Genomic DNA, 23,969 nt, shown 5'->3' with positions numbered 1-23,969 from the left:
TTTTTTTCCAAGTGAAGGGAAAGAAAATGGCACTTGAATCGTAGAAATACTAACAAATTAACTCAAATGATAATGTCTCTTTTAAAATGTCACATTCTTTGGGACTTTTTGGAAGTCGATTGACCAATTAGCAATAGCTTTTTAACTTCTTTCCATGTCTCGTTTTCTTTTCCACGAGAGATTTTTCAATGTAACTGGTATACGGGATGATACATCACGTGTCATTATATAAATTGTGAGATATGTGTGCTAAAAAGTTATTAACTTAAAAAATAAAATTTCTCACCACTATTATTAAAACACATAGTGTACCATTTGTGTTCCCATTACAACTAAAAATTTCTCTTTTCCTACGAGCCTACTTGCTTCTCACCCAATACCTTCTCGAACTAGCTGACCCAATCAAATCCCTAGCTATTGGAGTCAACCCTCTGTCAATTCCATATACCGCATCACGAAACTTACCTGTGTATTTAATTAGTGTAAGAACCCGTGTATATAGGGTAACAGTATTTAAGGATCTTGATTACCTAAAATCCTAGAAGTGAGTCATCATATATATGAATGCATATGTAAACAAATATAGGCTACTATGTTTTAAGCGTTTACAGACGCACTTAATTACTGTGCTAGCGAATCACAATACAATACAAGGTAAATGAATACTCTCAGCATAGAAACAGTGACAAAAATAGGACGTCCCATAAGTAATCAATATCTAGCACTTTTTTAGCATATACTTTCTATATGCGCTGTTTTAAAAATTCTCGTCTAACGTCGTCTAAGTGTCAGGCAGCTAGTCATCCTTCTGATTAATTCCTAGGCATTTGAAAATTAAGAAAGGGCACACTCGCCTAGACCGCCAAGGCACCCACCTTGCCTTCCCAGACCCGCCTAGGATGCAACTCTCATTTAGACAGAAAATAGATAACTTTCATTTGCATTTTATTTTTTTTAATAAATTATAAGAGACTTGTTGAATACTTAAATGAACAAATATTACATCCTTTTTCCCCATGTTTTCTTTATATTCATACATTATAATCTATATGTCATTTTGTTTTGCAATTTATGTATCCCGATGAAATTATTTATATTTAAATATAAGCAAAAATTTATTTATATGCTATATAATAAATTTACTTAAATTCACATTATCCATCTAGACCCCCATCCAGCCCATGCCTAGCCGTCTAGGTACTAGCTCTAGCTTGTTGCGCTACTACCGCTTAACATGTTTGAAAATCTTGCCCATATAGCTAGCCGTCGTATTTTTAGCTAATTCAAGGATATATACCGCCATTTCGTTATTTGATGTGTATATACCAGCTAGCTAGGTCCCACCGATACATCAACCAGAGAGGTCCTAGGAATCTAGGGTTTGCTGGACCTATTTTATAGGTTAGTTTTGAATATTGATGCATCATGCATGTCCTTGAAGTAGCAGGTGGGTTTATTTTTCGTGCCATTTTTAGTCATGCCTGCTGTTTAAACCGCATGCCTGAATACGTACGTTGGCAAGTTCCCTAGTATGTAGCTGGGTTGTCTTCACTACCTTGTGCTCCATCTGATGTCAGTTACAGTGCTCCGGCGGTGTGGATGCACAGGTTTTTTCCTAATTAGGTATCTCCATGTGCCCATGCACGAACGATAATCATGATCTCAGTCCAAAAAATATGCAAGTACGCCAGATTCGGATGAAAAAGGCTTTCTTCTACTTAATATGAGTTTATTTACAAATTTGATTGCACCCAAAGGTCGCCTCCCTTGAACTATGAGCGTTAATCTCTTCAGAAGAAAATATCAATCTTACATGAATTTTAGGTTTTGTTGGGGTGCTACTTTGGCTAAATTTTGTTGCAATCTGTCAATATGAGAAATTTCATTCATTTTTACATCTCAAAAGTTTACTGTACTTAATTAGTACGAGATATCTTTCAAAACAGGTGTATATCAATATTTCAAACACTGAAACATCCTTTGAAAAGTTATTTACCACGTCTCATATACAAAGATATATTATTACTTGTAATAATGAATTAATGTAGGATCCATATATGCAAATAATATGATTATTATGTGTACTAAAATATCTTTTTTGTCTATCAAAAGATAGAGGATGAAAAAACTGAAAACAAAATAGAGATTAATTAATTTACATAATCTTATTGCTCTCTTGAACCAAAAAATAATGCGACTTCAAACTGATGACGTCACACTACCTTAACGTCACGAATGCTCTCCACCTTTGGAGAAATTTTTCATTGTGACGTGAACACGGATGGTACACCATGTGTTTTTATGTAAATTGTAAGAAATTTTATTTTTTAAGTTATTAACATTTTAACACATCCCACCATTGTATAGTGACACGTGGTGTACCACTCCGTGTAACGGTCATACTAAAAAATATCTCCCACCGTTGACTTTAATTACACCCCACCCCCTCCCTCTTTGTATTATTTTCCAGACTGCTTGGTGCTCTAGCTCCTCTCTAAGGCTCTCTATTTATATGTGCACACAGCCATTGGCTTTTTAACTCCATAACTCAAAGCACCTCATAACTAAAGCAAAGGCACACCTAAAAACAACAGAGATGGAATTCATTGCCAAAACTGCTACCACTCCTACAAGTCCACCTCCATTCTCCCACTCTCTGTCTTCCGCCATTTCTTCTCCCAGTACTGCACCATTTCCATCCCCTAACTCTCATCACTTATCTAATTATTCTTCTCCTCATGCTGCTAATAGTAATATTGCTACTAATCCATTTCCGACCTATCCTTCACCGCCGCCGCCACCACCTGTGGTTCTCAGCCCATGCGCCGCCTGCAAGATTCTTCGCCGCCGGTGTGTGGAGAAGTGCGTTTTAGCGCCATACTTCCCTCCTACTGAGCCCCTTAAGTTCACTATTGCCCACAGAGTCTTTGGAGCTAGCAACATCATCAAGCTCTTGCAGGTAATTAGTTCAGTAGGTGGTTAATAATAATACGTTTCATTATCGTCTGTTTACTGCACTAACTGCCTAATACATATATTAATCATGGGATTTGGTCAGAAATATCAAAAAAGTCATGAGGAACACTTTTTCAACTTTCATTTGTTGAAGTAGAATTTGCTGGCTTTATTAAACTCTTCAATGAATGTGAAAGCATACGTTGTTGTAAGAATATTTATTTTTGGAATTGGGTTTTGCTTAAAAGAGTCAAAGTTTTCTTCTAAACCACGCGTTCATGTAAAAGTTAATATTATCAATGATTCAGATTCATAGTCCGAGAATATAGTAGACTTCAATTAAAACATACCCTTGAGTTGACCCTCATTTAAAAGCTGCATGTATGAAAAATTTGCAGGAAATTCCAGAGTCTCACAGAGCAGATGCAGTGAGCAGCATGGTTTACGAAGCCAATGCCAGAATTCGCGACCCGGTTTATGGCTGCGCCGGAGCAATTTGTCAGCTCCAGAAACAAGTCGGTGAGCTCCAAGCCCAACTGGCCAAGGCACAGGCAGAGCTAGTGAACATGCAATGCGAGCAAGGCAATTTGATTGCCCTAATTTGCATGGACATGACACAGTCTAAAGAACAAGCCATTTTGCAGCAGCAACAGTCTAATTGCAATGACACAAGCTGTTTTCCGGATGAAAACAATTTGGGCACGACTTGGGAGCCTCTCTGGACATAAACAGTAATTTGGATCTTGATCATTTCACATTGGAAAAAGATACTTGGGAAAAATTGTCCAATAAAGTGACCATCTCTTAGTTAATTAAGGCTTACAGAAATTATTTGTAAGAGTTATGGTTTAAATAGATGTCTCCACAGTATTGTCCTTTTAAATAATATTATTGTAAAACTTTAAATTTCTCTAGTTGTAATATTGGGAAGATAAAGGAAGGGGGTTTTGGAGACCGGAATGTCTTTTATTCTTAGTCTGTACTAAATAATTCTTGTATCAAATTCATAGCAATGTTTTGGTAACCTAATTATATATATATATATATATATATATGTGGTGATATAATAGTCTTCTTTGTTTCATTGTCAAACTTTCCCTTGATCTTCAGCTTCTATGTTTCAGCTATTCAGATGTCATGACGTCACAGACTCAAAATGCCATAATGATTTTTATTGATTTTTCATTACAAGCGATAATATTACTGAATTGATGAATAAGCTACTCTACAGAAATGAGGAATAATTTTAACCCGAAACATAGTGACAACAGTGGTTAACCATTCCATGACCAACTTTCACGTGACCAAAGTAAAACTTGGTTGAATATTTCTGAATTCAGTAGCATGTAATCACACTGATTAACATAACGAAATCATACTCTAACCGTATGAACGTAGTCCTTTAAGGTGAACCACATACATCTTATGTTTTTATGAGTGGTTCAGTCCACCAGTTGCTTATGCATATTCGATTTACCTCGCATCTATTAATCTTCGTTGATCCATTTTTATGCATCAACATATATCCCAGTTTCTGAATGCAAGGAGAAAAGAATATGGCCACCATTGTATTTTGGGACAGTGGTATATGAGGACCGGAGGCCCAACAAAGAAGAAGAAGCAGCCGCTTAGATATATGAACATGCCTCCATTTCAATGCACACGAGCAGACCAAAAAAGCCTTGGTGTGGTTTGCTGAAAGTCAAGCAATAAAGAGCAAACCGTCTCTGAATTTCTTCTATGTATTGAATGATGAAGAGAAGTGCTAAGGAGATTCTATCAAGAGTAGAACTGTTCATGGACTCTCTATTATGTTTTTGATACAGTGTTATATAATGTTGGCACGGGAATTAATGTCAAACTGTGAGGTGATAGAGAGTCCATAAAAAATCTTAGTTTGAGAGAATATCCTTAACATTTCTCCCAAATGAATGATGTAATATTACATTTCCATTTTACATATCCACGAACGTGATGATGTAATATTCCATTTTACATAACTGGCTCTTACTATTTCAAGAGACTTACAACCGTTATTGGGGAAAAAAACCTCTTGTATAGAATCAGCACTGACGCAAGCATCGTTTCTTTCACAAGAAGTTAGCATTAGAGTAGGTAAAGAACACACATCCACATTCTCAACTCGTATCTTGTGAGAACTGAGACAACCGTACACAAGAATGTGTTAGACTTTCGGATAATATTTCGTAGAAAAATATGATCTCTCTCATGATTGGTCCTAGTTGAACTAAAGTTATGCTAGGTTTCCTGTGTCAATGTACCGCATTGCACTCCAATGTTGTCGACAGTCACTAGCTAGAAACGTGAACCAGATAACCAGTTTAGGAATATAAAATATACATAGTCGGTCTTGTGGTGGTCGAGAGAAGAGACTAGGAAGGATAGTTATAAGCTAGGAATTAAGGAAGACCACCCCTCCATTATTCAAAGTCTAGTACCTTAATTCCCGGCTGTCCCAACGTCGTTCAAGAAATTTATTTTGGTCCACAGTTCAAACGCTACTAGCACATATTTTTCTTTCGGGTTGAGTTCATCTTAGGGTCAACGATCACTTATGAAACTTCAAGGCCTCTAGCAATTAAGAAGATCAATGTTACTATTCCGTGCTATAGATTGTGGGAATTTTTGAAGAGTAGCGTTATCCACACATCCATTTTTATTTCTCACATACATTTCTCAATTTTCTAGTCGGATTGAACGAATTGAAGAAGATTAGTGGCCAAAAATAAGCAAGGGTGTATGAGAGGTAAAAATGAGTGTGTGAATAACACTATCCTTTTTGTATTGTGTTTCTCTTCTTCATGAGGAAGCATATGTGTAAATTTACATTGTAGGCTATACAATCTAGATTATATGATTACAAGAAACCCTATAATTAACATTTTGACTCTTATAGTATTCGTTCCTTAATTACTCAGAATCTATTATCATGCATTTCTCTTGTACATTTTTTTTTTTAACGTGGAAATTAGATTTAAAGCGCTCAAAATATACATTTTTTGAGTCAACTACAACTGTACAACCATCTTTATATGTTTACAATTCGATAGTATTTTTACTTTTAAGGGTCCCTTTCGTTGATACTTTGTAGTTTGAGCCCAGGCCCTTAAGGTCAAGCTCAAAAAACCATTTTCATACGCTTTACATCCAATCGTTCCAAATAACGCTTTGTATAATATATAAAGTCTTGTTTTCAGTCCAACCTTCATGAATCATGGTAACTTCCGTCTACCTTCTTTCTCACTTACCCTTTGTCGTGACTGATGAGACTGAAAGATTGAGACACTATGTACGGCCAATGTTTACTTGCCAGAACACACTGCTAATTAAGAACTTTACGTTGAAGGAACAAGGGGGCTTGGTGGGGTGGGATGTGTTGAAGTAGTCGTTGGATGACGGGCACCCCAATTTGATGACCGACTATTGGCTTGCCTTGTGCTTCGAGTCGCCAAAGATCAAGATCAATATTATGACTTAGAGTCACCAATTTAATAGAAAAAAACTTGGTGGTGGAAGAATTTGGGATCAGCACGGTGAGTTTGTCATAATTTGGTATGACTAAGCAAATAAGAGAGAATCTAACCTAACAACTTGTCAAAATAGATTTAATTGACCCAGAGTCTTCTCTGTGACTGTCCCATGTATTGATAGGGATTAACATAATCCTATATAATTTAGAAAATTTTACACACATCAATACAAGGAATTATATTCTACATGCCATCAATCATCTAGGTTTTCTCTTAGCTGTTTTTATTTTATTTTCTTCCTGTCAAATACAACTTGGGAGGAATAACATTAGATCTTAGTAATAGTGATTTCTATGATTAATAAGTTGTTTTTGTATTTCTGTACTGATTTACAGATGAGAATAAATAACTTACATGTAAAAACTCAAGCTTACCATCTTCTTTTTTCAAACAAGGGATATTCTACCTCTAGGACTACAGAAAAAGGATTTGAACTAGATTAATATCGAAACCACATATACTCTAACCAATTTGTTTACAACCACAATCTAGAGAACCTTAATATAAAAAAATCTAGAGGGTCAATCATGTTTATGGGTCCTGGTAGGTCCCATCTACTTTTTTGGTCAAACATATAGTAAAATAATTTGGGCTCAGAAGCCCAATTAATCACCGACCAACCACAACCATAACTAAGCCACCAGGCCCAAATAACAAGAAGCAAAGCCCATGACCTGTAACTCCAACCCCAAAAGCCACCAGCGGTCCAGGCACTATAGACAGTAGCGCGTTTCCCTTCGGCTGAAGCAGCAGCAGCAGCAACAAGAGGGGCATCTGATCGTCTGATTCCGCATTTGTTTGGCCAGCGAGAAAGCGAGAGAGAAAATGAGCGGCGCCGGGAAGAAAGTGGCCGATGTGGCCTTCAAGGCCTCGAGGAACATCGACTGGGAGGGCATGGCCAAGCTCCTGGTCTCCGATGAGGCTCGCAAAGAGTTCTCCTCTCTTCGTCGCGCCTTCGACGAGGTCAACACTACCCTCCAGACCAAGTTCAGCCAGGTCCCTACGAACCCATCTCTCAATCGCTTACATTTTTTTTTAGATCTCTGCGACTTCTAGCTGTTTTTTTTTTTTTTTTTTGCTTCATTTCTAAGTTTATTCATCTGGATTGTACTTCGTTAAATTAGAGATTTTTGTTTGTTTTCCCTGTGTTATTTGGTTGATTTGTAAAATGGGTCGGTTCGGTTTTGTCAAATTTCATTACTTTTACGCTGAGTACTGATTTGGATTATTGGTGTAAGCCTTTTAAGCTGTTAAATTTGATTTGAGTCGATGGCCTCGGGTAATTTGGATTGGAAATTTTGTGTATAACACCTAGTTATATGGGAAATTGCGGCGAAATGGAAGTTATGTATGGATTTTTACACAATTGTGTTATTTTGAAGATTTCTATTGCATCTATGGTTGCATTAATTTCACTTGTTGACATTCCTGTAATGATTTTCATTCAATTTTCTGATTCCCAATTTTCATTGGTATGCAGGAGCCTGAACCCATAGACTGGGAGTACTACAGGAAAGGAATCGGGTCTCGCTTGGTGGATATGTACAAAGAGGCTTATGACAGTATGTTTTCTGACTTGATTAATGAATGCATCCCACTAGCATAATGCGTCCATGAATCTGTCATGTATTACACTAGTTGCGGTTGCACTTATATACTGATTACGTAGGTCTGCTGTGGTGGGAGTTTTTTGTCTTGTATCATGCGAGTATTCTGTATCATGCGAGTATTCTGGTTTGAGCTGAAAACTTGGGCTTTGGTATCTGATAACGATGTGGTTGTCTTGCAGTCTTTTGTGAAATACTTGCGCCTAATAATAGGATGCTTTATTGCTATTGTTGAAATTAAGTTTTTTGTTCTCTGACACTTTACTTGCTACGAACTTCCTTAATGTTTATGCTTGGTTAACAATAGATCAGAAACCCTTCCTTGATGAGACGAGCCTTATCAAACTTGTGTAGTTAACTGAGTTGATAAGAATGGTGTGTTGTATCCACCCACCTCCTAAAAGAGTTTTAGTTAAGCTATTTTGACTAATAAAAGCAAGTCATTGAGTCTAATGACCTGTACAGAACTGAAGGTCTCATCTTGATTTATAGAGAGACAGAGAGAGAGAGCAGAGAGAGAGAGAGAGAGAGAGAGCCTTGTTAAGTTTTCTTACCTAATTATCATGTCTCGTGTATCTTTTCTTTCTCTAAAGACAAAACAACGAAATTTTTGCAGGCGTTGAAATCCCCAAGTACGTAGACACTGTCACTCCTCAGTACAAGCCTAAATTTGATCAATTGGTTAGTTCTTTCTTTCTCTCTCTCCTGTTGTCTCTGTCTAACTCTCTCCATCTATCCTTCATTTTTAACTTTATGGGTGCTTTATATTTTGTTGTGCGGTACAGTTGGTGGAACTAAAAGAAGCAGAGGAAAAGTCTTTGAAGGAGTCTGAGCGTTTGGAGAAGGAGATAGTTGAAGTGCAAGAGTTGAAGGTATTGGATAGAAATAGTCCCGTGCTAACCTTGTGCTTGTCGAATGTACAATTTCTCACTGCAATTTTTTTTGTTTTGTTTTTTGTCAACAGAAAAAGATAAGCACCATGACTGCAGATGAGTACTTTGAGAAGCATCCAGAGCTGAAGAAGAAATTCGACGATGAAATCCGAAATGACAACTGGGGCTATTGATGACATCCAAGGTTTCAATGTTTGGCAATATTTCTGGAACGCGTCGCGTCATATTTATCCCCTTTTTGTTTAATAATAAGGATAACCAAATTGAGTTTCTTTGTAATCTGGTTCCTTTCAGTTTGACGAATTTGAGCTTCAACAGCAACCCTTCAAGAGGGCTTGTTCCCCAGTAGGCAAATCCGTCTCGTTACATTTACATAACGGCAGCATCCGGATTGTGGAATGCTTCTGTTGTATCCAGAGTTGTGTTATGTATTCAATGTTTCCCCAATTACAAATGAGTCGAATATAGTTTTCATCGATTTCTTTGTATTCCATCGGATTTGTAAGGGGAGGCTCTTGTAGAGCCTGATTCCGGTTCAATTTTATGCCGGAAACCTTAAAGCTCTCTCCGTGCCTATAATCGCGTGAAGACGTGACAATATAGGTTCAGCCGTACTGCTTTTCTCAAGAGGAGACGTTAGTAATCCTTTGCATTGTCGCCTAGGCCACGCATCAATGTATAGTATACATTCCCCTTAGCCCGGGGTTTGCTCCCGGGCATACAAATGTATAATATACGTTGCTCGTCCGTACAAAAGGAAACAGAGCATTAAAAGAAAACCATCATTTATGGAAGACGGCATGTACATTTAGACGTTCTGGTTAAATGTAAAATCAAAGAGAGAAGGAACGTACTAACTGCAGAGATCGTACAAAACTGTGAATAATCCATTAAGTACAGAATAACGTCATCGGTACTTTCACGGTCATCGCCGGAAGACCAGAAAAGTTCAAAAGACAACCAGAGGAATTACAATTTCTGACCCCAAAAACGAGAAGGTAGGTATGTCGACTGATGGAAATTTCAAGCAAATGCTGCTAGTAAATTCGGAAAGAATGTCAAAATTTTCCGGCAGCATATAATTGCTTTAATTTCAAATAACTGGGAGATGAATCGGTTGATAGTAATCTCATTACTTCAAAGAAAAAAGCGCTTATCCACTACCGACCACCTTCTTTTGTTGGAGCTGCTCGCTGTTTATGTCCTCGTTTTTGTCCATCGCCTTCCTAGCAAGCTCATAGCCAGCAAAGTTCATGGCACCCAACGGAGCAATCCAAAAGAACCTTGGTAGCGCTCCTTTGAATAAGCCAAGCGGTCCCTCGTGGCGTAGAATAGAGATGGCCACTATTGACATTGATACAGGTCGACCCTGTGGAGCGGTCATCATTCTTGTTTTCATCACATCAAAGGGAGTGGTGACAACGGCTGCTAACCCGCCAGATAAAGCCCCAACTGCAATTGTTTCCCAAGGTTCCAAATCCCGCCCCAAAAATTGCTGGGCAGCCTGAAACAGCAAAACAGTCAACTCATGAAAACAAATCCAGCAATATATTACATTATTTACACTCAAAACAAAGTGAGCTTATTAAAATAAAGAATTTCTTGTTGATATGAAGAACAGGATTTTGCAGTGGAACAACACTTTAGAAGACAAAACCCGGAACTCATGGCATTAATGCACAGCTGTTAGCTATCGTCGTCGCCACAAAATGCCATGGTAACTCATATTTGGGCATCAGTTGTGTCACTGTCAAGTCATATTACATTTCACAATCTTCCTTTTCCAGTTATACTAGGTAGTTGTATCAAAAAGATAAGCATAATGTAGCCAAACTTTGCCTTCTCCCAAAATGAATTTTGAAACTTTTTTATTCGTATATTAGGGATGCAACTTGAGCAATTTGAGTAGCAGGCTTCATGGCAAGGTTAAACAACCCTGATCTTAGAATATGAGAGCAAGATACATTTTGTGGCTAGAAAGGAAGGTTGCTTATGAAAATACTGTACCTTTTTTGATTCAGCATACAGCCCCATGCCAGCGACATAAAATGGAACTTCACGGCAAAGAGTTGCACCAGTCCCACGAAAGAAACCCTTAAGACCATCTTGGTTCCAAGTGCCCACAAGAGCCTCCCCAACATTGTCAAAAAGGCCAGCCTGACACCGCTGCTTTAACACCTCACAAGGAATTCGCACTGCTGTTCCCAAAAATGTACTACAGAATGATGCTAGAGATTGAACCTGTTGAGATGCCGGAAAATAGATTTTATCATGTTTCAAAACAGCATTAACAGAAAAAGAGTCGCTCACGACAGAGACAGACCCACTACCACCCACCTCAAATTCATATTTCCCTTCTTTCAACTACAGTCTACAACACACTTCAAATTCAATTGTTTTGGTTGGGCATAGGCTGCATAGCATATGCCCGTAAGGGGGAATGAAGAGGGAGGTGGGGGGAGCAAGCCAGCAGCAGCATGAGAACCATTTTCAAAGGGTACTAAGGTTTGGATAAGGATGGGGAAACTACCGGTTGAAGCTGCTCTAACAGAGCCATACTTATTACATTTTTTTACTTTGGGTAGCGAACATCATACTATCTGATATAGTTGTAATCCATACAAAGAAGAAAAAATGTAAAAGACATAATACTTAACTTTTCTCAGACTACAAAGTAGGATAGTTAATTACTTTTTTAAGAAGCCGTTCTTACTTAAGATGGAAAAGCAATAATATTAAGTAGATGAAGCCTTCTTGAGAATTGTGGAGATGTACAAATAAACTATAATTTGATATCATTAGTACGAATGGAAAAAATGAACAGACAAAATGAACTTGCATTCGTTTAAATAGATATTAATGTCTTTTCAGAGGCATGATGGAAGTATGATGCTAGTACCTAAAGGGAGAGAGGTAAAAAAAAAAAAAAAACATAAGATTAGAATAACAATCATTACCTGTATATCTGGGAGCGTAGGAGAAACATTTATCAACACAAGTTTACTTGCCTCAAAAATCCCAGTTCGCAGGCCATGACTGAAATGTGACAATAAAAAATCAGCCAGAAAGTGGAGAATTACACAAAGTTTAGCTAAAATAGCTGATTCATCATGATACTGTTATGGTTGGGAAGGGGGCCAAAAAAAAAAAAAACCTTGAAAACTGTCCAAGAATTGCAGGAATTGAGCCCCTGTATAATCCCCGCACTCCAATCTGCGGAAGCTTTGAAATAATTTCGGGGAACGATAATGTTGATGCTTGTACTCGAGTCTGCCAAACATAAAGAAATGATGCATTTTAGGATAGAAGACCAAAGAGAAGCATCACCAATTACAGAAATTTTTAACTCCGAGTACATGAGTACAAGTTCCTATGACAAAGAATTTGCCTTAATTGTATCAACTGGGTGCATTAAAGAAGTAGATAGAGCACAAGCAAGGCCCCCTGCCAATGCAGATCTTAGTACGCTTCCAGCAGGTATTTCCACTGGTGGTGCAACAGCAACAACGGTTGCAGCTTCAAACCAGATACTCCTGTATGTATTTTGAAGGAAGTTACTGTCAGCTAGGAGTATCCCATTAACTTGTGTACACTAGGCACTAGCTAACTGGTAATTTCTTAAATATATACACATGGATATTATTTCTGAATTTCAATTAATTCTGCTTTACTCCTAATTCATTGAAAAGTTCATTCTCCACATAAATGTATCAATTACCAATAATGGAACAGTTGCCATTTCAGAACCAGAAAAAGCAGAACGAACCATGGAACGTTTTCAACAGAAAAACCAGTCTGACATCAGCTGAACTTATAAAGGAAACTAATTGAATGAGAAATACATCTTACCGAGGATCATCTTGAAGTCGGTCAGAAGGGAGTAAGAGCATAAAATTCCTAAAATGTCCATATGAAATAGATCCTTCTGTATCAGCATTGAGAAATCGCATCATAGCAACAGCATTATCTTCATTAGCTGGAAGTCCTGCATTTTTAAGTGAGGCCAATACTTCGCTTTTCTGCAGTGTTCCAGACTTGCTCAGGCATAGAGAGGTATATGCTCGCAGAATGGTTGGTTCCTTCTGCTCCATGAAGGATAAAAACTGTTTCCAACCAAATGATTTTGAAAATATGTGACTTCTAGTACGACGCATAAACTCATGAGCATATCTCCGTGGCAATTTTCTCTTTCGTATTGCAATTTCGAGATCTTCCAGAGTGACTTGCCCATCACTGTCTCTATCCAGTTCTTCAAAGAATCTCCTTCCTAGACACATTCATGGTGTAAAATGTGTTAATTAAAGAATTTACATGCAAAAGAATGTATTCGATGAGGCAAAATAAACAAATTATTTAGGAGCTCATCACTACCATGAATTATAGCAATTAGGTAAAGATGAGTGATAATTACTTTCTCTCTCACTCAAATGTGCCAATGGAAGTTTATGGACGCTATGTTCTTTGCATCACTTGAAAAGTGTAAGCATTTTGTTGGCATTCTCAGAAGTTCAGACAAATATTAACACATCCTTAATTATCATACCGTATATCTGGATCCATCAATGCTCTACGTACTTTCATGATAGTTGATGCCCTGACAATTATTCCTAAGTAAGATATTGGATGGACAGGTTGTGATGGCCTTCACTTATGGAGCTCGTATCATGTGAAAATCTATTTTGTCCCATGCAAAGCTCATATGAATTCGACAAAGTTGAAAATAGACTTCTCTTAGATTTGTATCAGGCAGGTTTCTTACTACCTTATTTTCTTTTATGACTAGCAATGCATTGACAAGATCATCCTCAGACAAATTATCTTAAACTTACAAGTCAGCAACATCTTGAATCAATCAATTTGTAACTTTAAAACACATCTTCTCACTAAAGAAACTGTGTCAAAGTATCTTATAGCTAAATTTTTCACAGAACACCAATACAGAAACACATATATGCTTATTTACTATGAGTGGAAAATAAATAAATTCTTAGACGGGACTCAGTAAGAAACGGCCTGACTACGTGATTATTTATGCATGTAATATACAACAGGGAAATATCTTCGTTTGTTTACCAATAAATCCTAGCCAATGGTAAGCTCAGCTGATCCGGTGCATCAGATGCATCAGTTACATAGAGCAAAGTGGGGTGAAAGTGGGCAGTGGACAAAATAAAGGCTCCTTCGATAATAAGGACAGATATGGAAATGAACAAGTTAACATCTTCGTATAGCTTGTATATTACAAATTCAATTCAGAAAAAGACAAAAACAAGCATTAATTTCTAGGCAAAACAAAATTCATTTCCACAATCAGCATTAAGTCCCAAAGTTACCAAAGACAGTGTACCTTCAGACTCTGTGTATCTAAAGAAATCTTGGACGGAGAATAGCTTCTTCTTGTCAGGATAGTCTTTGGCAGGTCTCCCCAGCTGAGGCACAAGTTCAATTAGTTCGGCCAATGAAACGGTGGATAACGTGGATCTCAAACGCTCTACATTTGATAGTGGAATACTAAGTAAATCACTAGCAAGCTTCTGTGGTGAATTGCCAGCTGATTCTGCCCGGTTACTTGCAGTAACATCCTCATCACCTTCTTCATTAACTGAAGAGGATACTCCAACAACGCCTGATGGCACTCCTCCAACTCTAGCAAACTTCAAGTTTCCCCACAACCCATTTACATCTGCTTTTTGACCTTCAAACAAACCAGTGATCACCCTGAAATGATCATTTTGAGAGGAAGAAGGCGGCTCTCTGGAAGTGTCACAAATATTACAATCACTCTCTTGAACACCCTGATCAAACCTCAGAAGATTCTGGGTAAGTTGATCAAAAACAAAACCAATAAGGCATTCTAGTGATACATGTTTTCCTTCTTTATGTGACACGGCTTCATTCTGAATCATTTTAACACTCTGTTCCTTAGACTCCCTCTGTTTCAAGTCACCCGAAACCTTTGGCTTTTTACAAGAACACACTTTGTCGTCGTTGCTCATTTTCTGGAGCCGCTTCTTACCCAATTTGAACGGACCTGGAAATGCCTGAACAAAACTATTAACTAACACAGACCAAGTGACGGCAAACTGCATGCAGTTCACACAAGACCCATCCTCCTTGTCACAATCCTTCTCTCTCAACCCACTATCCGACACCTCAGGTCGATTTCCATTCCCCGAATTTGGCGAAAACTTCCCAAATAACGCTTTTATCGGAACCTTAACCAACATTCCTTCTTTCTCTCCTCACCAACTGCGACACACTCACCAGCTTTCTTCTTTCCCCCAAAGATCTTAACTTTACCATTGTTATCACCACCACTGAATTGAGTAATAAATTCAGCAGCGTTTACCTCATTCTTATGCCCTGCCCAGCAACACTCGAAGTCCTTGGCCGCTTTTCGAATGCCCAATTCGAGTGGCGACAGCCTTTCCTTAACCAGCTGAATCGAATTGAAAAACGATTCAATTGGATCACTCGCAGACAACATTACTTACAAAACTTCAAAATTATCTCAGTTCCTATGTATAGAACCGCCAAACTTCAATCCACAACCACCGTTACAGACATAAACATACAAAAAAAGCACAAACTTTCTTCCAAATTTAGCAAAAACCGATTAAACTATTCCACAAAACATCATACAGTAAAAGAACTACACCATACAGCACCGTGGACCAACCGGATGAGATCCGAATACAAGCGGTGCACCGACTGTTGAATCCGAAACGCCGGAAACCCTATGCGCGCATTATGGGCTGCTCCATTTTTCTCCAATCAGCTTCAAATCCCTCCACTTTTTGCTTCTCGTCGACCCTTCAGAGTGCAGAGAGCCAACTTTTGCATGGCAGAAACGGATTGAAAGCCATATGAAACGGTAAGCGGGTGCGCAAAACAGAAAAGGGGTGCCCGATTCAGAGAAAGCCTGCAGATTTGATGATGGTTTTGGACAGAATCTACGTTTCATTTGGGAGCGAGAGGAATTGGTTGCGGATAGAGGAGGAGGAGGAAGAAGTGAACAAAAACAAAACCAAAAGTGAAGAACAAGAGGGAGCAAAAGACCAGGCCTATCTTTTTTTGCAAATTTTAATTTTAATTTTTTGCATTTTTTTAATATTTTTTATTTATTCATTATTTATTGTTATTCTGTAGTAATCTTGCTAAACGGATAAGAGAATATTTTTATTTACTGGTCGGTGACAGTAATGTTTATCAATCTATCTATCATTGATGAGGATTTTACATTTCGAAATTTGTATAATGAATAGACCTAAATTTTCAAATTTTAAAATCATCCAATTATAATAAGTAGAGGAAAAATGTTAAGGATACTTCTCAAAATGAACATCTTCATAAACTCTCATAGTTTATCGTTAATTTATATGCTTATATACTACCACTTAGTACTAAAGTATAATGGTATTCCTCTTCACTTATAAGTGAAGATTCTTAGATTCAGTTCTTGTCAGAGACGAATTCGAACCACATTATTGCTAGTCATTATGAGGTTAAGTTCATCCCTTCCCTTTATTGTAGGTAATATCATTTGTTCAAAAAACATATATACTTACATACTAATAAGTGGGCAAAAACTATAGTATATACTCATGATACACCCCATCATCTACCGCATGTCATTTTATCTAATCTTCATTAATTTTTGTCAAAATTACAAATTTACCATTTAATATGAAAATTAACTAAAATTTAATAAAATAAGACATAACAAATAATTAAGTGTATAGTAATCATACACCGTAGTTATACTTGTGAAGAAAAATGCTTCTCGTGAAAAACATGCATCCAGTCGGATAATGAATGCTGTATGGATAAAGGGTGACAAGGCAGGACTTGTACATTGAGCTCCTGGCGTCTTTTGTTTTTGCCACTTATTAGTTTTTTTTTTTTTTTTAATTCACAATTTTTAAAAATCCTCTAAAAGCCAACCGTATTTTTTATCCGTTTCTATATCCAAATGTGTTATTTGTAATAAATACCAACCAAAAAAAAAAAATTATGATTTTCGATTCGAAACTATGAGTTTTTTTGTGGAAATAATAGCTGGTCTTAAAGTTAGACAAAATTTATTATAAATCTTAAAAGACAATTCAATTATAACCAGCAATAATATACATTGGTATGTTTATGGAGTGTAGTCAAACTAATATTTTAAAGGATTTAAAAAATAATAGATTTGATAGAATTTAAGAGGATTGGAGACTTCTACAAAAGTCATATGGATTTTTAAATAATTTGAATGGATTTTGGTGGATTGTAGTTGAAGGATTTGAAATCCTAGGGAGTGAGGTTGGATTCTTGTTAGTCTTGGTTATATATACTTTTGGCTCTCAAATCCCACAATATCCACAACTTATAGAAATCCTCCAAAATCTTAATTTTTATAATACACTTAGATTTGGATGGATTTTAAAATCCTTTAAAATCTTTTAATTGACTACACCTACATTTTAAAGGATTCTAAAATCTTTAATTAACTACACCTGATTTGAATGGATTCTAAAATCCTTTAAAATCTTTTAATTGACTACACTAGGATTTTAAAGTCTTTTAAAATCCTCTTAAATTTGAATTTGACTACACTCATTAGATAATTTTTTGGTCACTGAAGTATTGTATGCAATTAATACCTCTTTATTTGTTTTGCTTTCATAAATGCAATATCAAATTATCGTTTCTAATTAAAAAGAAAAAGTGCAACTGTCATTGAGATTTAGAAACAAGAGGACATATACACATACTTGTTAATCCATGTTAGTGAGTAAGAACAATGCAATTTAAATGGTCATACTGGTCACGACTTAAGTATTATTCTTAATTTTTTTTTTTTATGTTATTGAGTAAGAATATCGAATCTGAATTCTAAGCATATCATATTTTGGTAGATGATATTGTATCACCTTTCTATTAAGTTATTAACAACAGAGTCCACTAACATAAATAGATTTCACCTCTACTAGCAAGACGGTACAATAATGTAGTCCCCTGAAATTTTCAGAACTTGAGCCTTGAGTCTTGACAAAGGTATATGAACAAAGAGGAGAATATCTAGCATTCCCATTTTATATAACACTAGCCTTCATGCACGCGTTCACGCCAGTGCATAAGGTATTTTTTGAATTACAACGTGCTACGCATGATTTACATGTTTTAAATGTATTTATATGCGCAAATTGTCAAAAGGAAAGTGAAATATTTAAAGTAAATGAATAATCTTAAATCATGCTAGAAGAAACCTCTTATAAACCAATTAAAGCAGCTGAACTCACATAATAAAATCAGTTTCTATAAAATTTACATTAAGAATATAGAAAATAATATTTAATAAACAATTGATTGAATCACATTATTGCTAGCCTATTGTGAGGCTAAGCCCACCCTTTTCCCTATAATGTAGATAATATCGTTTGTTAAAATAAAATAAAAAACAATCATTTGACAACTAATTTAATCACATTATTATCCGCGTGCGAAAGACCTTTTTATAACTGGCATTACACGCCTCTTAAGATGTTTTGAACTTGTTTAAAATAGAGAGAATAATATTTAATAAACAACTAATTGAATCACATTATTGTTAGCCCATTGTAAGGCTAATTCAATCACATTATTATTCGCGTGCAAATGACATTTTTACTATTAAAATGATGAAAATGGCTCTGCCTTATTTGATGCATTATTTTGGGATGCATTTGAAGTTTTTTGTCTTGGGGGCATTTTTGTTGAAGCTTGGTGACACCAAATACCATTGACCTTTTACATTCTCTTTATTATATAACTAGCCTTCATGCATGCGCGCATGCGCGTGCAGGAGACATTTTTTGGATCACGGCGTGCTACACGCTACTTACACGTTTTAAATATATTTTATATGCGTAAATTGATAAAAAGAAAGTCAAATATTTGAAATAAATGATTAATTTTAGATCATGTTATAAGAAATCCCTGATAAACCAATTAAAGCAGCTGAATTTACCCAATAAAATAGATTTCTATAGAATTTACATTAAGAATAAAGAAAATAATATTTAATAAACAATTGATTGAATCACATTATTGCTAACCCATTGTGAGGCTAAGCCTACCATCTTCCCCTTAGCGTAGATAATATCGTTTGTTTAAAAAAAACAATCATTTGACAATTAATTTAATTACATTATTATCCGCGCGCGAAATTGTGACATCCCACATCGTTCAGGGGAGTGATCCTTATATGAATATTCTCATCTCTACCTAGCATGAGGCCTTTTGGGAGCTCACTGGCTTCGGGTTCCGTAGGAACTCCGAAGTTAAGCGAGTAGCGCGCGAGAGCACTCCCAGGATGGGTGACCCATCGGGAAGTTCTCGTGTGAGTTCCCAGAAACAAAACCGTGAGGGCGTGGTCGGGGGCCCAAAGCGGACAATATCGTGCTACGGTGGTGGATCGAGCCCGGGTTGTGGTGGGGGCCCGGATCGGGATGTGACAGAAATACTTTTTTTTATAAATAAAATAATATTTAATAAACAACTGATTGAATCACATTATTGTTAGCTCATTGTGAGGCTAAGCCCACCCCTTTTCTCTTAGTGTAGATAATATCGTTTGTTATAAATAAATTTAAAAAAATCATTTGACAACTTATTTAATCATATTATTATTCGCATGCGAAATACTTTTTTTATAACCAGCATTATACACGTTTTAAGATGTTTTAAACACAATATTCATGATTTTTCTTATTTTTTATTATATTTTTCTTTTCCCTTCATGTGAGCACCATCAATTTTCACTCATCCTTCCATTTTTTTATTCTTTATCTCTCTTCTCACTTTATATTTTATAATGACCAAATTACCCCTACCTTGTTTGATATATTATATTGAACTACTTTTAAATTTTTTTGGTTAAGAGGTAATTTTGTCCTAATCTTTTTGTCGAAGTCGTGACACCAAAACTGACCTCCAGAACAGATATGACCCCATTATTTGTTTTTACATAAATAACCACTTGTAAGGCCCCATGTGGAGTTTTGGCCTTATATATTAAACTTTGATATTAGTCCACTTTGAAACATCATAATTCAAGATTCTCTGGCTAAACTCTAGCTGTTTAGCAATCCATATCTTTTGTATATTATATATACAAACGGTTGGATTCATGGCATCACTTTTTTTACATTTTTTTTTTTGTTGAATTATCTATAATGTATTTCAACGATCTGAACTATCTTATCTTTTAAGTTTTCCCTAACAAACCATATTCACCAAAAATCACCAAAATCTTAGATTGTATGACTGTTGGGTTAAATTTGATGTCAAGATCCGCCCATATATATTATATACAATGCTCTAACCAATTGCTTTGTGTGTTCTAAATCATTGGTATTGCCTCCTTTGATAACAAGGCATGACAATGAATGGTGGCTAATGGCCCATTGTTTTGTGCAAGTTCTAATCTTTATTCACTTTTTGTACTATTCTTGTTTAAAATTTACAAATCAGTCACAGTTCTACGCTTGTGTAGATTCTTTTTCATACATATTTTTAATACGTTACCTATACATATATATTAGTTTGTGATTTGCATATAAGAAGAAACGACCCCTTGACTTGAGCAGAAATCATAGGCTGCTCATCTTGAAAGAAGCCCTTGCTTCGGTTTTTGTCACATTCTAATTAGGTTATGAAGTGATTTCTGTTACTTTTATGGTGGATGTCCAAAAAATTTCAAGATTTCCGCACACTTACTTTCTTGTTCAACACAACCCTATTTCTTTTTGTGCAAGAGAAGAAAAATAGTGTGCGGAAATACATTTTCTGTTTCAAATTGCAATTTCAACTACAAAAAGCATGTTAAAAGAATGAGAAAGGCCTTTCCTTTTCCCCCCTTTTTATGGCATTCAATATCACAAACTTGAATACAATTAATTTTAACATAAATTTGAACCTACACAGACAGGTGCAACGGAATTCCTATGTTTCTCAAAATCGCACATTCCAGCAAAACAACTTAGTGAAGGGGGATTATTTTACTGATTAGCACGCTACTTGAAGTCGAGGTATTTTCAAATGCGTTAAAATGCTGATCCGCTGCCCTTTGTCTTCCCGAGCATCACATCTTTGGCTTCGTTGATTTTGGAAGCAAGGTAATGACTGCCGCCTGCATCAGGATGGTTCGCAACCATCACCTTTCTATGTGCTTCCTTGACCTTGTCTGCAGCTGCACTTTCCCTGTCAAACCATAAGAACGAAAATCAATTTCGCTTAAAAACATAGGAGAAGACAACACGACCACAACTTCAACATTAAAGTGTCAAGCATCACTCTCGAATCTTTTCTATCTCTATTCTTTTAGGGTTTGACTTGGTTCGGATAACTACATATATCCTAGAATCAAGTCAATTACAAGGTCATTGATTCGACAAGATAATCAATTTTCTGTTTTAATGTTTGGTTGAAATCGAGACTTGCCAAATGATGAAACAGAATAGCACCTAATATTTTGATCTCCAAAAAACATCTTTTGTTATAATTTGATGGAATATTCCTTTCAGTTTCCTTGACTGTGGATAAATAAACAGCAATGGTTAAGCTAGGAAAAGATTCTATATTCGACATTATAAAATCTGCTTACCTGACACCGAGAATAAGAGCTGCTTCCCTCTTTGTCATTGTCGGCTGGAAGCCACCTTCATAAAATTTCCGCATTCTAGCTTTTGGTGGTCGTGTCTTGAACGCATGCCAAGCCTGGATACCATATCTACCAGCAAGGGCAGTAGCAGCTACTGCAAGACCAGCCAAAAATGGTGTAGCCTGAAGTACATCTAAAATTTCATTAATTCTACAGAATTGCAATTTATCATTTTAATTCTACGATCTTTCTGAACTAAATCTCAATGGCATTCTTAATCTGATAAAACTCCTTCCGACTTAGTTCCCCTCCAATATTCCAAGCGCCATTTGCCCAACGTCATGACAAAGGTGCATTCCCACTAGTTTTTGGAATAACATTACATCATCTACATAGTTCAATGCAGAAAGGCACCATCATCTAACAGTCACACACACAGGGAGCCAAATCCTAGACGGAAAAATCTCACTTGGACAATCAAATGAAGGCACTAACCACACAGTCCTGACCTGTGAATATGAAAAACAATAGTTTGAAACAATATATGCGTGCGAGACAGATATATCGAATCAAATGCATACAGGGCATGAAATTATTTGACATAACGGTCCTGCCATCTTAAAGTCAAATTTAAACATACCGGAATGTGCACAGGTTTCTAACAGATCAGGATGCCGCTAATTAGAGACGAAAACATCCAATAATGACCAGACAACTGGAAGGAATGCATATCGAATCAAAATGTGGAGATTTCATCAAGATTTGATAAAATAATTTGATTAGCGAACCTGAAGAAGTTCCTTAATCATTTTATTCCTAAGATTAACCCATTATCCAGTTTTCTCCATGTGGCCAATACAATCCTTTTGTTCTAAAACTCCCAATACAAAATATATATATATATATATATATATATATCTAGATATATGTATATATGGATGTATGTATATGTGTATGCAGCATGAAGCTAATAAAACAAATCAAATTTAGTAGATATTCTGCTGTACCAATCTATTCAATGCAAACCCACAAATTTTAAGCAAACCCCAATCCAATGCAAACAACCAATATTCAAAATTTCAACAAAACTTAAAACTTTACGAACCCTAGTGACCAAAATCACATTAAAATTTGAACTTGGGAATAGAAATGGAGAGTGAAAAAACAAAAGATGCGGCTCGGAATACGAGATTTTTCTCACCATATCGTGGAATGTATCGTGACTGAGCTGAGAATTTGGGGCCTGTCTTTCATTCAGAGGCTTCTCGAAGCTGGTTGTGAGTTGGGGAAGAAGATACTGTGTGCTCTCTGCCCAACATGTTTTTATCCCTAATCCCTTATTCCCAAATTCTCATTCGTCCAATTAAGTTTTGGGTACTATCATATAGCCACGTGTAACCGCCATTTATACGACGACGGCCCACTGGACAAGTTCGGATTGTCTAGGCCCATTTTCGTCAAAGTATTAAGGGGTTGCACCCAGTAAGCTCGTTTGGACTGCTTTTGTACAAAGTACTTCTTGGTGAAAAGTGTTTACATTAGGTGTGTTTTTTGGGAACCGGATCGTTTCCTGAGCTTGTCAGGCTGAGGAAAGGATTCGGACCGTTGAAATTTGATTTAACGGTTACAAATATGGGAACTCTCTAAAAGTTATAATAATTGTAACCGTTGTATTAAATTTCAAAAGCTTGGATTCTTTGCTCTAGAGGCTCAGCTTCCTGGGAATCCAGTTCTTTTTTTTCTTTTTTGTACATGTATTTAAAAAATTCCAAGTGTTTCTAGTCAATAGAACTTTATATTATTATAATGCCTTTATCAAATAAATTTTAAACAGGCTTATAATAACGGAAATCCTCTTCACGAAAAGGGATCATCTCCAAATCCTTTCCTCCTAATATACCAAAATCAGGGAATCCAGACCATTGAAAATTGATCCAACATGTACAAACAGGGGCCCATTTTAAAAGTTATAATAACTTCAGCTATTGGATCAAATTTCAATAGTCCGGATCTCCTGATTTGACGGATTAGGAGAAAGGGATTCGGAGAGCATCCCTCTCCTATAATAACAGACACAATTTTGAAATAATTTTTTTTAGTACAATAATATATTTTACACTAAAGGGGGAGGGGAGAATTTGATTAAGTCACATAATGTGCAATCTAATTTGGTACTAAATTCGTCGTCTACGATATTCAAACCTAAAACTTCTCACTTACAAGTAAAAAAGAATATCACCAAACTGTATTACGTTTTGAACAAACTTAACTTTGGAGTACGTTTTCAAAACTACACACCCGCATCCTACATGTTAAGTTATAAAAAGTTTTGATTGGG

The 23,969-nt window shown here is 36.4% G+C and overlaps 4 protein-coding genes across 6 annotated transcripts; 2 read left to right on the top strand and 2 right to left on the bottom strand.

Moving 5' to 3' along the window:
* Positions 1–2,523: 2,523 nt before the first annotated feature.
* Positions 2,524–3,986, top strand: LOC103966675 (LOB domain-containing protein 1-like). Its single transcript, XM_009379872.3, has 2 exons — positions 2,524–2,959; positions 3,354–3,986. Exons 1-2 carry the CDS (start codon positions 2,597–2,599, stop codon positions 3,681–3,683), a joined length of 693 nt encoding a protein of 230 aa, XP_009378147.2. The 5' UTR covers positions 2,524–2,596; the 3' UTR covers positions 3,684–3,986.
* Positions 3,987–7,308: 3,322 nt separating this feature from the next.
* LOC103966649 (ATP synthase subunit d, mitochondrial) lies at positions 7,309–9,484 on the top strand. 2 transcript variants are annotated; one of them, XM_048590407.1, is made up of 6 exons: positions 7,309–7,502; positions 7,987–8,068; positions 8,730–8,794; positions 8,899–8,985; positions 9,078–9,190; positions 9,301–9,484. In XM_048590407.1, the coding sequence occupies exons 1-5, from the start codon at positions 7,332–7,334 to the stop codon at positions 9,177–9,179; spliced, it is 507 nt and encodes a 168-aa protein (XP_048446364.1). In that variant the 5' UTR covers positions 7,309–7,331; the 3' UTR covers positions 9,180–9,190; positions 9,301–9,484. The 2 variants fall into 2 exon arrangements, with proteins under 2 accessions (XP_048446364.1, XP_009378120.2); XM_009379845.3 differs by having other exon boundaries at positions 9,078–9,484.
* Positions 9,485–9,872: 388 nt separating this feature from the next.
* On the bottom strand, positions 9,873–15,493 carry LOC103966648 (mitochondrial substrate carrier family protein C). Its single transcript, XM_048590406.1, is given in 8 exon segments — positions 9,873–10,510; positions 11,014–11,247; positions 11,964–12,042; positions 12,161–12,276; positions 12,395–12,539; positions 12,856–13,273; positions 14,354–15,235; positions 15,238–15,493. Coding segments are annotated over 8 exon segments (2,481 nt in total). The 3' UTR covers positions 9,873–10,159.
* Positions 15,494–20,853: 5,360 nt separating this feature from the next.
* On the bottom strand, positions 20,854–22,929 carry LOC103966647 (mitochondrial import inner membrane translocase subunit TIM14-1). 2 transcript variants are annotated; one of them, XM_009379840.3, is made up of 4 exons: positions 22,833–22,929; positions 22,127–22,140; positions 21,635–21,824; positions 20,854–21,231 (listed from the first exon to the last, which is right to left on the bottom strand). In XM_009379840.3, the coding sequence occupies exons 1-4, from the start codon at positions 22,883–22,885 to the stop codon at positions 21,075–21,077; spliced, it is 414 nt and encodes a 137-aa protein (XP_009378115.1). In that variant the 5' UTR covers positions 22,886–22,929; the 3' UTR covers positions 20,854–21,074. The 2 variants fall into 2 exon arrangements, with proteins under 2 accessions (XP_009378115.1, XP_009378116.1); XM_009379841.3 differs by having other exon boundaries at positions 21,635–21,785; positions 22,833–22,926.
* Between the last annotated feature and the right edge of the window lie 1,040 nt (positions 22,930–23,969).

Source organism: the organism of the source record quoted next, unplaced genomic scaffold (genome assembly GCF_019419815.1).
Source record: "Pyrus x bretschneideri cultivar Hongxiangsu unplaced genomic scaffold, Pyrus_bretschneideri_v1 Contig32, whole genome shotgun sequence".
Classification (NCBI taxonomy): Eukaryota; Viridiplantae; Streptophyta; class Magnoliopsida; order Rosales; family Rosaceae; genus Pyrus; species Pyrus x bretschneideri.
Note: the sequence above shows the minus strand (reverse complement) of the source record. Positions and strands in the feature narration are given on the sequence as shown.

Bases quoted from the DNA above. Each gene is read 5' to 3' on its own strand.
- LOC103966647 (XM_009379840.3), bottom strand. From the start codon at position 22,885: ATGAAAGACAGGCCCCAAATTCTCAGCTCAGTCACGATACATTCCACG. The intron at 21,232-21,634 runs GTAAGCAGATTT...ATGGTTTGACAG, and splicing joins GCTCTTATTCTCGGTGTCAG to GGAAAGTGCAGCTGCAGACA.
- LOC103966675 (XM_009379872.3), top strand. From the start codon at position 2,597: ATGGAATTCATTGCCAAAACTGCTACCACTCCTACAAGTCCACCTCCA. The intron at 2,960-3,353 runs GTAATTAGTTCA...AAAAATTTGCAG, and splicing joins ACATCATCAAGCTCTTGCAG to GAAATTCCAGAGTCTCACAG.
- LOC103966649 (XM_048590407.1), top strand. From the start codon at position 7,332: ATGAGCGGCGCCGGGAAGAAAGTGGCCGATGTGGCCTTCAAGGCCTCG. The intron at 7,503-7,986 runs GTCCCTACGAAC...ATTGGTATGCAG, and splicing joins TCCAGACCAAGTTCAGCCAG to GAGCCTGAACCCATAGACTG. The intron at 8,069-8,729 runs GTATGTTTTCTG...AAATTTTTGCAG, and splicing joins GTACAAAGAGGCTTATGACA to GCGTTGAAATCCCCAAGTAC.